The 14366-nt window shown below is 38.5% G+C and overlaps 1 protein-coding gene across 1 annotated transcript; it reads right to left on the reverse strand.

Moving 5' to 3' along the window:
* Nucleotides 1-223: 223 nt before the first annotated feature.
* Nucleotides 224-9520, reverse strand: LOC118764057. The gene is made up of 4 exons (XM_036504378.1): nt 9488-9520; nt 6786-7103; nt 4680-4891; nt 224-412 (listed from the first exon to the last, which is right to left on the reverse strand). Exons 2-4 carry the CDS (start codon nt 7099-7101, stop codon nt 224-226), a joined length of 717 nt encoding a protein of 238 aa, XP_036360271.1. The 5' UTR covers nt 7102-7103; nt 9488-9520.
* Nucleotides 9521-14366: the final 4846 nt, after the last annotated feature.

Here is a 14366-nt window from a genome sequence, read left to right on the forward strand (position 1 = left end):
ATAGTCATATGGGAAACATTATGACTTTCAACGCTGGCCCTAATTTCTATAGAAAATCTGTAGAGATAACACTATAAATTTGATTGGATTGCACTGCTAACACAGGCAGGACACAGTATTGACTTATAAGCCTTTAATACACTTGGTAATATATTTTGGTTGCTAAATGAAATAGTGTCCCTTCCAGCCATTAATAGAATTATAATAAAAAAGAAAAACTTAATTAAGAGACAAAAATTAAGTATGGAACATACATATTCATAGCAACATGGAGATGTGTGGTGTTAGCCTCAAAAGGCCATGGACACTCAAGGATTTTACTGACATCAAACCAGGACTCCTTTGTTGAACCACGTCCATCAAATACTAATGACACAGCCACTTCTGAATCTTTCTTTATAACCAGTTTTACCTGCAAAATGTGGTAAATAGAAAAACAAATACAATTTACAATATTCACAGGGGTTGGACAAAATAATGGAAACACCTTAAAATTTCAAGCAAATTTATTTTAATATGGGGTAGGACCGCCTTTGGCAGTAATTACAGCTTCAATTCTACAAGGTATGGACTCATACAAAGTTTGAATTATTTCCAAAGGAATTTTTGTCCATTCCCAGCTAGAGCAGTCTCCAGATCTTGTAGTGATGAGGGTGGAGGATATCTACTCCTTACTTGTTTTTCTAAAATGCACCATAAATGTTCAATAATATTGAGATTTGGGGACTGTGCTGGCCAGATAAGATGTTCAACTTCACTAGAATGTTCCTCATACCATTCAGTAACAACTTTAGCTGTGTGAATTGGTGCTTTATCATCCTGAAAGATTGTGTTTCCCTCAGGAAACAGTTCTGCAAGCATAGGATGAATTTGATCAAATAAAATGCTTGAATAGTCTTGACTATTAATTCTGCCATGAAGGGAAACCATTGGGCCTGCGGATTTCCAAGATATAGCCCTCCAGACCATCACAGTTCCTCCTCCATATTTAACAGTTGGAAGAAGGCAGTCTAGGTCAAATGCTTCTTTTGGCTGATGGTTTGAAATAAGGTAAAGGATGACTTGTCTGAGAAATTAACATTCTTCCACTGCTGTAGGGACCAATTCTATAGGATTTTACTCCACTGTAAACGCTTTGCACCGTTTGTGTTTGAAAGTAGTGGTTTTCTGATTGCAGCCTTCCCATGAAATCTGGCTTTGTGCAGCTCATCATCATCATCATCTTCATCATCATCATCATCTTCATCATCTTCATCCTCATCCTCATCTTCATCATCATCATCATCATCTTCATCATCATCATCATCTTCATCATCATCATCATCATCATCATCATCATCATCATCATCATCATCATCATCATCATCATCCTCGTTTAACATCCGTTTTCCGTGCTAACATGTGTTCCAGCAAACAATTTTTGGAGAAACTAGGTCCTCGAGGTGGTCATTAAGCTCTGCAGTAATTTGGGGAGCTGTACTTCTGTGATCTTTTCTCACAATTCACGTAAGACTCCATCGGTCCCTATCTGAAAGTTTTGGTTTTCTTCTAGAGTTTTGTTTCGACAAGGAGGTTCTTCCCTCTTTCTCAAAGGCTGTCATTACTTTCAAGACAGTACTTCTTGATACACCAAACATTTCAGTTGTTTCCGTTCCGCTAGCACTTGCCATACGAGCACAAATCAAAAAACATAAAAATAAACAAGCTTTTGATGGTTTTATAGATATTTCAAAATTATGATGCTCTGATGCTTGGTGTTTCCATTATTTTGTCCAACCCCTGTATAAGCACAGGTGTGGTTGGGTGGTAAGAAGTTTGGTTCCCAACCATATGGTCCCCAGTTCAGTCCCTCTGCATGGCATCTTGAGCGAGTATCTTTTACTATAGCCTCAGGCTTACCAAAGCCTGGTGAGTGGATTTGGTAGACAGAAACTGTAAAAAGCTCATCATATGTGTGTGTGTGTGTGTGCGTATGCGCGTGTGCGTGTGTGTGTGTATGTGTGTGTGTGTGTATGTGTGTGTGCGTGTGTGTGCATGTGCTTGTGTATTTGCGTGTGTGTGTGCATGTGTCTTTGAGTTTGTGTTTGTCCCCCACAACCACTTGACAAGCAGGGTTGGTGTGTTTATATCCCCATCACTTAGCAGCTCAGCAAAACAGACTGATAGAATAAGCACCCAGCTTAGAGTACTGGGGTCAATTCATTTGACTGAAAATTCTTCAAGCCAGTGCCCCAGCATGGCCACAGTCTAATGGCTAAATCAAGTAAAAGATAAAGGATTAAAGATACACAGGGAAAACTGAAAGTAAGAATAAGGGACAAAAGTAGGTCTGCAGCAGTTTGTATGGTGAGAATTTGGAAAGTCTGAGAGACGTGAAATTAGACATTTTTAATTGTGGAACTTGAAGATAAAAAAAAGATTCCCCTTCGGTCATGAATGACCATGGGGTTGCACCCAGAAAGTTCCCCTCCGAGGCACAAGTCCAAGCAAGGTTGTTAATGGAAGACCAGCAGTCACCCATGCACACCCATGCTCCACTCTCCATGTCATTATATGTACATAGGGTAAAGGGTAAAGACCCCCTTCGGTCATGAATGACCGTGGGGTTGCACCTAGAAAGTTCCCCTCCGAGGCACAAGTCCAAGCAAGGTTGTTAATGGAAGACCAGCAGTCACCCATGCACACCAACCTCCCATCTCCATGCCATTATATGTACATAGCGTAAAGGGCAAAGACCCCATTCGGTCATGAATGACCATGGGGTTGCACCTAGAAAGTTCCCCTCCGAGGCACACGTCCAAGCAAGGTTGTTTATGGAAGACCAGCAGTCACCCATGCACACCAACCTCCCATCTCCATGCCATTATATGTACATAGGGTAACGGGAAAAGACCCCCGTTGGTCATGAATGACCATGGGGTTGCACCTGGAAAGTTCCGCTCCAAGGCACACGTCCAAGCAAGGTTGTTTATGGAAGACCAGCAGTCACCCATGGATACCAGCCTCTTCTCTCCATGCCTTTATACGTATATAGGGTAAAGGGCAAAGATCCCTTTCGGTCATGAATGACCATGGGGTTGCACCCTGAAAGTTCCCCTCCGAGGCACAAGTCCAAGCAAGGTTGTTAATGGAAGACCAGCAGTCACCCATGGATATCAGCCTCCCCTCTCCATGCCATTATATCTACATAGGGTAAAGGGCAAAGACCCCCGTCGGTCATGAATGACCATGGGGTTGCACCTGGAAAGTTCCCCTCCAAGGCACAAGTCCAAGCAGGGTTGTTTATGGAAGACTAGCAGTCACCCATGCACAACAACCTCCCATCTCCATGCCATTATATGTACATAGGGTAAAGGGAAAAGACCCCATTCGGTCATGAATGACCATGGGGTTGCACCTAGAAAGTTCCCCTCCGAGGCAAAAGTCCAAGCAAGGTTGTTTATGGAAGACTAGCAGTCACCCATGGATACCAGCCTCTTCTCTGCATGCCATTATATGTACATAGGGTAAAGGGCAAAGACCCCCGTCGGTCATGAATGACCATGGGGTTGCACCTAGAAAGTTACCCTCCGAGGCAAAAGTCCAAGCAAGGTTGTTAATGGAAGACCAGCAGTCACCCATGGATACCAGCCTCTTCTCTGCATGCCATTATATGTACATAGGGTAAAGGGCAAAGACCCCCGTCGGTCATGAATGACCATGGGGTTGCACCTAGAAAGTTACCCTCCGAGGCAAAAGTCCAAGCAAGGTTGTTAATGGAAGACCAGCAGTCACCCATGGATACCAGTCTCTTCTCTCCATGCCATTATATGTACATAGGGTAAAGGGCAAAGACCCCCGTCGGTCATGAATGACCATGGGGTTGCACCTGGAAAGTTCCCCTCCAAGGCACAAGTCCAAGCAAGGTTGTTTATGGGAGACCAACCTATGCATACCTGTCTCCCCTTTCGACACCATTACATTTGCATAGGGTAAAGAGTAAGAACCCCTTCGGTCATGAATGACCATAGGAATGCATCTAGGAAGTTACTCTCCGAGGCACAAGTCCCAGTTGATGAGACATTAGGCAATGAATGGAGTCTTGTATTCTCCTAAAACACAGAATGTAACTCATTCTGTCCCTGAAAAAAAACAAAAAAACATTCAAAGCTTTCTCTTTGTGGCACCAAACTTGTAAATTTCATTCATTTCATCATCATCATCATCATCATCATCATCATCATCATCATCTTCATCATCATCATCATCATCATCATCATCATCATCATCATCATCATCATCATCATCATCATCATCATCATCATCATCATCATCATCATCATCATCATCATCATCATCATCATCATACTTTAATGTCCATGGCTGGTGAGCCTGGAAGGCTGCACCAGACTCCAGTCTCATTTGGCATGGTTTTCTACAGCTGGGTGCCCTTCCTAATGCCAACCACTCCAAGAGTGCAATGGGAGCTCTTACATGCCACCGGCACAGGTACCATTTGTGTGACACCACTATCTGCCATGATTGCGATTTTACTCAGCTTGATGGGTTTTCTTCTCCAGTATGATATAATGCCAAAGGACCCAGTCATTGCCTCTGTGAGGCCCAATGCCCTGAAGGAACTCAGCCAGTTTGCCTCCGTGAAGCCCATTGCTTGAAAGGAACTCAAAGCAAGAAATTACCTTCGCAATAGGCAGGTTGTTCCAAATGTCAATCAGGTTGCTTCTATAGTAGTTCAAACATTTATCGTTTTCTTCTGTGGTTTCTGATACCATTTTCTCCTTTGTCACAACAACTGGAGACTGACAACCAGATATTCCACCTTCAGAATAAGTTGCACTTACGTTGACATCCACACCGCTTTTTACAAAGTAAATCATGTTCCAGATGTTACCTAAACACAAAGAATGGTAAGAGGGAAAGTAAAGCAATATCAAATTCTAAAGAAACTGAAGAAAATATATGACATGTTGTTATTTTCTTTAATATTGTGAAGAATAAAAGAGATTAAAAATCAGTCTAAATTAATTAACCAATTTCCTAATTCTGGAGAATTGATACCAAAGAACTGATAGACTTTGGTATCAGTCTATCAGTGATAGACTGATAGACTGATATATGTACATAGGGTAAAGGGAAAAGAGGACTTAATTGTATCAGATTAAATTGTATACACAACGAAAATTTGTTATGAGCAACAGAAGCAGTAGGAGTCTAAAATAGCAATCTCCATATCATATTTAAAGCAGAGACATAATGAACTGCCTAATTAACTACAATATTAACCGTTTTACTATGTCAGTAACAGTGGCTTCTGTCCCAGAAAACTTTTTGCACTGGATACAGTTTCTTGTGATTGCTCTATGAATCAGCCAATCTGCATAAAACTATGGCGAGACATGGTTTCTTGAATGTTCTCAAAATTCATACCCTTTTACCCTAGTTCAACAGTTTGGCATCTAACTCATAGAAGACCACTGCTAGTATTCAACCAAGACCGGGCACAGCAGATCACAACTTGCTTTCCATAACACACAGAACTGTTTTCTCCGAGCTTCCACAATGTGTATTGTATCTACATTTTCCTCTTCCAGATAGCAAATGTTGAAACCAACTCAGTAAATCATTTATCCTTTCTATTCTGACGACCAATAAATTGGTGATGATCTCTGGTAGTTTGTGTATTTATATGTGCTTCCTGCCCAACAATGACAGGGGGCTCCGAAAGGGATCTCTGGGAGTAGAGTTTTCATCACATTTCTTAAAAATCATGGTAGAGGCCTTGGTCTCGGGACCACTCATGTCTAGAAACTGAGGTTGGGGGTAAGCAAGGGCATGCTCCCCGTAGAAAATCCAGCTCCAAAAAAACCTCATGATAGCAAAGGAGAAAGGGCACCAGCGCCAGCCCAAAGGTTGGGGTGGGCTGCACCTGCCTACCTCAGTTGCTATGGAATTGAGGTAGATCCAGCTACCCCCATTAACAGGGAGAAAACCCAGATTTAAAACGCTGGATTATGAACATTTGCAAGTTTGACTTTATTTGTAATACAATCAGCCAGTCAGATCTTACATAAGGCTACAGCATCATTAGTTCTAAAACCAACCCACATCTGGTTGCACAACAACAGCAGCTGCCTCGATATATTACTCTTGCTTTAACCTTTGCCAGTCTAAAACATTTTCATGAGTTCTTCCTAAACCCCCATGCTTCTTTTCAGATTTTTAGTGGGTCCTCGTTTCATACGTTTTGAGCAATATAAAGCTTTCTATACATAAGTCCCAACTTACTCTTCTGGTTGAAAAAGAGATTGGGAATGTGTATCATATACGATGCAAAGAAACCAGGAAAATGTGTCCTGCATCAAAGAGTTAAGATTAATTTAACCCATTTAGTGTTTAAACTGGGCTTATCCACACTAGTGTAGCACTGGGCACCTTGGGTGGCACTTTTAAAGGGGGTACCACTTTTGGGTCTGCTGAGGGCAATATGTGTTTTTTGTGGAGTCCAAGGGTGACAAATGGAAGGGCCACCCCAGGTGGCACACACTCTAGCTATGCTAATGCATGTCCAGTCTAAATATTCCACCTGTTTTATCATCAAACTGGTCAAATATGGTCTTTCGTGGGTACCTTGCAGTGTCACTTTAAAAGTAAACAATCAAATCATTGAAATCTCAAAGCCATGAAGTAATGCAGGATTAATTTAAAATGGTGTGAGTACATAAGCCTTACATTTCACAGAATAATCTGAGTGTTAAAGGGTTAACATCATGGAACTTATGTCTTACCTTCATCAACAGAATAATAAGTTTGGGAATCATCCAAAGATTGAAGACCAAGAATATCATTCCAGGAATGGAGCAAAGAACATTTTGAATTGCTTCTTTCGTATGTAAAATATCTGCAGAAATTCTTTCTGGCGCAAAGTGCACTACATTGGATCCTGCTGCTTGCTGACTGACTTGGATAAGCTGGGTCTTTCGACGCAAGGCATTTGTCGAAAGGTATCCGTTTAAATAAGTTTTGAAGGATTGTATTTGATGCCATTGTCAAAGAAAGCAACCAAAAGCATAACAGGGTAAAATGAAATATTGAATTCATCATAGCTGAAAAAGAAAACTTGGCTATTAATCATTCAGAAACAGAATTCATAATGGGACGATATTTAAAACTTTTTGTGGCAAATAAAAGTGAAACAACCGACAACAACTCAAAGTGAAAGCTAAACAGATAATTGTTAAACATGAGTAAAAGTCAATCAGTAATAAAGGTACTAAAAGCAAAATTCAATTCAGTGGTATGTAAAAAGTACGATCCGATCATGGCCAATGCCAGTACCCCCTGACTGGCCCCTGTGCAGGTGGCATGTAAAAAGTACCATCCAAACGTGACCAATGCCAGTACCCTGTGACTGGCTCCCATGTTGGTGGCATGTAAAAACCACCCACTACATCCAGTTGTAGAAACATTGCTAGATCAGACTGGAGCCTGGTGCAGCCTCCTGGCTTTCCAGACCTCAGTCAAACCATCCAACCCATGCCAGCATGGAAAACGGATATTAAACAGTGATGATGATGGTGATGATGATGGTGATGATGATGATGATGATGATGATGATGATGATGATGAAGAAGAAGAAGAATTGATTTATTTTCTTTCAATTATTTTGGAAACTTCAGCTTCTGCTATGAAACCGCTGAAATTTAGAATGCAAATAATCACCAAGATTATTGAAAAATATAGGCCCTTATTGGCTCCCACGAAACCAGGAAGACCATCATCAATCCCACATCCAACAAGATTTGCCCCAGCTGGCCACTTTCCCATGGAAATACCACCAAGTGATAAGAAAAGAACAAGACAGTGTGCAAAATGCACAGAGAATGGAGACGCTAAAGGAAGAAGATTCGAAGAGAAAGCAGATACATGTGTGATGTCTGCAAGATAACTTTGTGGGTAACTCCTTGTTTTAAAAATTATCATTCTAAATAAACTGTCTATCTCTTTTAAAAAAAAACATTTCCTTTGATTTAAAAGCAATACATGTCATAAAAAATTGAAGATAGTTAAGTTATATGTATTTTTTCAATGTCCGAGTTAAATCATTTAAATCCAAATGAGTGAAAGTACATTTTAATTTCTATAATAAAAAATAAAGGAAACAAGATATAAAACTTTTTCTTTGTAATTAACACAGTGTATATAATTAAAAAAGGAAATTAAAAAATATGCTCTGAAATGAAACGCCATGTCAAAATAATTGATCCATCAAGGGATTAATTCTTTGTTATATCTAAAATTAATTGAAAGAAACACAGAGCATCTCAACAGAAATATGGTAACAAAAGGGTTAATCTTTTTCGCTCTGTGAAATTTCCACAGGTCCCACTAGTATTGATGGTGAAGATATGAAAGATGAAGATGACCTCAGCAGCAATAAAATCATTCTTTCTTTCTTAAATAGCTTCTCTTAACCCTTTTGATACCAACCCGGCTGAAACCGCCTCTGGCTCTGAGTACAAATGTATTGCTTTCATAAGTTTTGAATTAAAAATCTTCCACCAAACCTTAGTCACAATTTATGTTCTTAACACTAGCTTAGAGATAATGAAGTTATTTTACTAAATTCTTTGTAAATGAAAGAAACCCAGAGCATCTCAACAAAAATACAATAACGAAAGGGTTAATGGATTTCAGAAGCATCAGACAAAATCACAGCATATCACCAACACCTCTTCACCATTTATGGTAAGTCTGATTTTAAATTAAAAATGTTGAATTTCCTGTATTATAGAATATATTTACAGAGTACAGGTATTTTACACTGTCAGATGGATAGTGTGCTTGACTAAAAGTACAGTACTCTATTTATTCCTCTGTCTTTCATAATGTAATTATTAACATTAGCCACTCTTAACGTAACCTAACCTTGGTGTCGGTACTTACAGGCAATCAGCTTCATCGGATCAATTTTCCCCTCTTTTAGTCTGTAGTACCAAGGAATGAGTGCATTTGGTAGAGAGCTTCTTAATAAAAAGCAAAAGACCAGAATAAATGGCTGCAACTTGAGAGGAGGAAGAACTTGCAGGCTGAGCAATGTATGGAAGCATTTTTCACTTTTCTTACAGATCTCTCGTCAGTATTATTGTGGTGATGGGTAAAAGAGAAAACCATCCAGAAGGTGGAAGTGAGTTTCTCCAGGGCCAAGCATTTTAAACAGCTTTCTTGATCTACTTTGTTGTGATGTTGTTGTGGTGAATAACTTAGGAGAATTAGGGTCAAGGAGGTTTTGTGGTGGGTGTGATGTAAAAATAAGGGCTTAGAAAAAGGGGTTTCAGGAATGTGCTTGGGTAAACAAAATCGTCCTTTTTATGAGTGGATATGATACAGCATGATTCAAAATCCAAGGACCTTAGTATGAATAAGGGCCATTGTCTCAGATTGTGGGTTAGGGGTTTGAAGAAAGACGAAAATAAAATTCTCTACTTACATAAAGATATCTCAAATATTCTGAAACGGAACTGCTAATGTGACTGCAGATCTTCAAATGCTGGAATGACAAGTTTTCTCCTGGAATACTGTTTTTATATGTATGCATGGATGGATGGATGGATGGATGGGTGGGTGGGTGGATGGGTGGATGGGTGGATGGATGTGTGGGTGTTTGTATGTATAAATTGATATCTTGATAGATGAGTACAACTGATTCTGCATGTATGCTTCAGAATCATCATATATGGTGTGAATTTTAAATATATATATATAATATGTATATACACATTATATACATACACACACACACACACACACACACACACATATATATATATATATATATATATATACACACAAATTTATATACATACATATATATACACACACACATTATATATATATATATCCATTATATATATATACACACATATATATAAATACATATATGTACGTACATATCTATATATACATACATATATATATGCATATATATACATGCATACATATACATACATACATATATATATATATATATACATATATATAAGTACATACATATATATATATACATACATACATATATATATAAGTACATACATATATATATATATATATATACATATATAAGTACATACATATATATATATACATACATACATATATATATAAGTACATACATATATATATATACATACATACATATATATAAGTACATACATATATATATATACATACGTACATATATATACATACATACATATAACTACATACATACATATACATACATATATATATACATATATATACATAAATATACATACACACACACACATATATATATGTATACACACACATGAACTCATTCATATACATATTTGTGTGTGTGTGAGAGAGAAAGAAAGAGCAAGAATATAAATGTGTGTGTGTGTGTGTGTGTTGTGTGTTGTATATGCTTTAAAAAGGTAATCAAAATCTAATTTTCTGCTTCGGTTCAACCGTGTCACGATATCCAGTAATTAAGATACAGTTTTATTCACGAACCTCATCGATAATCTTTTCAGAATTTTCTTCAAAGAACAAACTGTACGGCTTATTTGTGTGCAGCAGACAAACCAGAAGCGACGCTCCATTGTTCATAGAAGGTGCTTCATAAGTCAACAAACAACAACAAAAAATATCAACAAACAATAAACAACAAACAATAACACCAACAACAGCAACAAATACTTTCCAAGTGATAAACCTACCCTGGGTGGCTGGTTGTTGCTGGGCAAGTATTTGTTGTCTAGCTGATATCAAAGAAGAAACAATAATAATAGTAGTAGTAGTAGTAGTAGTAGTAGTAGTAGTAGTAATCCTTCCTACTAAAGGCAAAAGGCCTCAAATTTTGAGGGAGGGGGACTAGTTGATTATATCGACCTCAGTATACCACTGGTACTTAATCTATTGATCCCAAAACGATGAAAGCCAAAGTCGAACCTCGGCAGAATTTGAACTCAGAACGTACCAATGAGCGAAATAACGCTAAGCATTTCACCCAGTGTGCTAACGATTCTGCCAGCTCGCCACCTCTATAATAATAATAATAACAATAATAATAATAATAATAATAATAGTAATAGTAATAGTAATAATAATAATAATAATAATAATAATAATAATAATAATAATAATAATCAGAAAGTGATAAGTGCAGAATCTGTGGGCAAAACGGTGAAACCGTATGGCATATTACCAGCCAAATTCACGCCACTAGCTCAGAAGGAATATAAGAGATGCCACGACAATATACCCAGGTTTGTCTATTGGACACTTTGCAACAAGTTTGGACTTGACAGAGCAAAAGATTGGTACGACCACAAATCCGAAGGCATTATTGAAAATAGAAATGCAAAGATCCTATGGGATTTTATGATTCAGTGCGACCATGAGATAGAGAATAGGAAGCCGGACATAGTCTTAGTTGCGAAAGAAAACAAACTATGCTGGATCATAGATATAGCATGCCCAGCTGACAACAAGGTATGCGATAAGGTGGAAAGAAAAGTTGAGAGATATGACAGGTTAGCTTTGGAAGTTAAGTAGTTGTGGTCGATGGAAAAGATAGTCATCACGATCATTGTTCAACCGTGGTCGAGACAATGGAATTTACCATGCTACGCCAGACTTCACGGTCCATCATAGCATTACGGAGGTCCTGTTGCTGGATGCCTGTATCCCTGGAGATTACATCAGGGAAGGAGAGTGTGCGCCCTCTGGCATTGCGAGTAGATGGCTTCCAGAGGAGGAGAGTAGAAATTACCTCTTTTTCAGCTCTACAACAATGTCCAGCAAACTGGACTCTCCTACCTTTCACAAGAGATGACACAGGTGGTAGTTTCCCATATATTTGCATTTTGGTTGGATGGCACTTCCACGAGAGATTTTGAGCTCTCATAAGGAGGCGAGTGTAGGTTCCATCCAACCGCCTCTCAAGCTTCTTTGATAATGTCCAGGTTTTGAGCCATATAGTAGAATTGGTTTGACTGTGGCTTTGAAGATTTCAAGTTTGAAGTCTCTACTTAGATTTGATGACCAGATCTTATGCATATCATTAAAGATAGTAACAAGAACAACAATAAAAATAATAATGATAATTGTAATGATGATAATAATAATAATAATAATAATAATAATAATAATAATAATAATGGACTTTTTGAGCAGGATGGGCTACTCGACCAGAAGAAAATTCTAACTGGGCCCCACCTGCAAGGTCATGCGCTGTTTATCTTGATATGAGATCACCATGTCGCGCACATATGGTTGTGATGCATGTGCCCGGTGTACCCTTATCAGACGGGTAGTCATGATGGGTATATTGGGTTTCGTATATTTTACCCCAGTGTCACTTTGATGGCATGCACTGCTCTCTCACTCAATAATAATAATAATAATAATAATAATAATAATAATAATAATAATAGTAATGATGATGATGATGATGATGATGATGATAATAATAATAATAATAATAATAACAACAAGAAGAGTTAAATCAATCTCTATAAATTAATAATAACAATAGTAGTAGTAGTCACATGAACAACAATAAAGATAATAATAATAATAATGATAATCATTTGTTTCTTGTGTGCAATGGCCTTACAGGAATACAATGTGTCTTCTATACAAAAGGGATTCTAACAATCGGCTGAGAATTCCTATTGAGACCCTGGTGTTCTGTCAATAAATCATTTATTGAGATGGGATTCGTGAGGGAAGTATTGTATTATTAAAAATATTGGCAGGTTTCAACAGGAATTATTTTACATGAATTATATTCCATGGATTGTGGACATGCGGGAGCAATTCCTTTGAAAATATTATTCAACTCTTATCAACTTCGCTCGTCATCATCACCCCCACCACCACCACCACCACCATTATTATCATCATCACCAGCACCACCATTATTACCATCATCACCAGCACCACCATTATCGTCATCACTGTCGTCATCACCACCATTATCACAGCCACTGTTGTCATCGGCATTATGGTCATCATGGTCATCATCATCATCATCATCATCATCATTGTCATCATCATCATCATCGTCGTCGTCGTCACCGCCACCACCACCACAATCGTCATCATCACTGACATCATCATCATCGTCGTCGTCATCACCATCACCACCACCATCATCATCATCATCACCACGACCATCAGCATCATTATCATCATCATCGTCATCATTTAACATCCACTTTTCCATGCTCGTATCAGTAGGGCAGAATTTTTGGCTGAGGGGGATTTTCTATGGTTGGATGCTCTTCCTGTTGCCAACACTCCCATCACTAAGTCATATTTTCATAGAAGATTGCAAAGAAAGGGTACTGCTTGCATTGCTAGTGGCACTTGTTTACTCCTATTATGTAAGGAGAAAGCACACACACACACACTCACATGATTAGCTTCTTTCAGTTTCTGCCTACCAAATCCACTCACAAGGCTTTGGTATGTCTGGGGCTATAGTAGAAGACACTTGCCCAAGGTACTTATTTCAGTTTGATGCTGGTTTTAGTGATCTCCATTTGTCAAGCAGCTAAGTTAATTTTTAACACGATTTTGGTTTTTAACTGACAGTGGTGTTTCACACACTTAAGCTCAAATATGTCATTTGCTATCACCTTGGGCCAACCAAAGCTTGGCCCAAGGTGATAGCAAATGACATAGGTGATAGCTTGTGAGTGGATTAAACAATGATGATATATACAGTGCGTCCCAAAATTAAGACAACCAAAATTTCAGGCTTTAATAATTATCAATAAATGTGATATGAAAATTATTCATCCTTATAAAAGCTTAGTGTCTTCTTTTGGTTTCAGACTAAATAAATTCAGACCGAAATACAATCATAACCCTCCACAAATGAGGCGAAAGTAATTCAGTTTTTGTGAAGATGCTTAGATTTAAATGAACAACAGTCTGGAAAATTGTTGAGAAATTTCCATGGCTAATTGACCTGAATATGGCCGGAAAAGCAGTGTGCAGACCCCCTCAGCTCATCAAAAGAACCAGAGAAAAGATCTAGTGAAATCCTCGTCATTCCATCAGAAAATTGGCTGCTACAGCAAAAATAAGCAAGACATCGATGTAATCAAGTGCTGAAGGAGGATCTCAGGACACCCCGCACACAAGATGATCCATGGTTATTAGCTCATGCAAGTTTATAATGCCATGAGACTGGAGAGAAGTCGTTGTCTTGTCCTGGTTCAGATTGCTGAAGTGAAGCTACCCAACCTGGTGTTCAGTGACGAAAAGTAATTTGATATCGAACAGACAATAAACCACCAGAATGACCGATTCAGGAGTATCTGGCTCCGTCA

Source organism: Octopus sinensis, linkage group LG7, assembly GCF_006345805.1.
Source record: "Octopus sinensis linkage group LG7, ASM634580v1, whole genome shotgun sequence".
NCBI classification, from domain to species: Eukaryota; Metazoa; Mollusca; class Cephalopoda; order Octopoda; family Octopodidae; genus Octopus; species Octopus sinensis.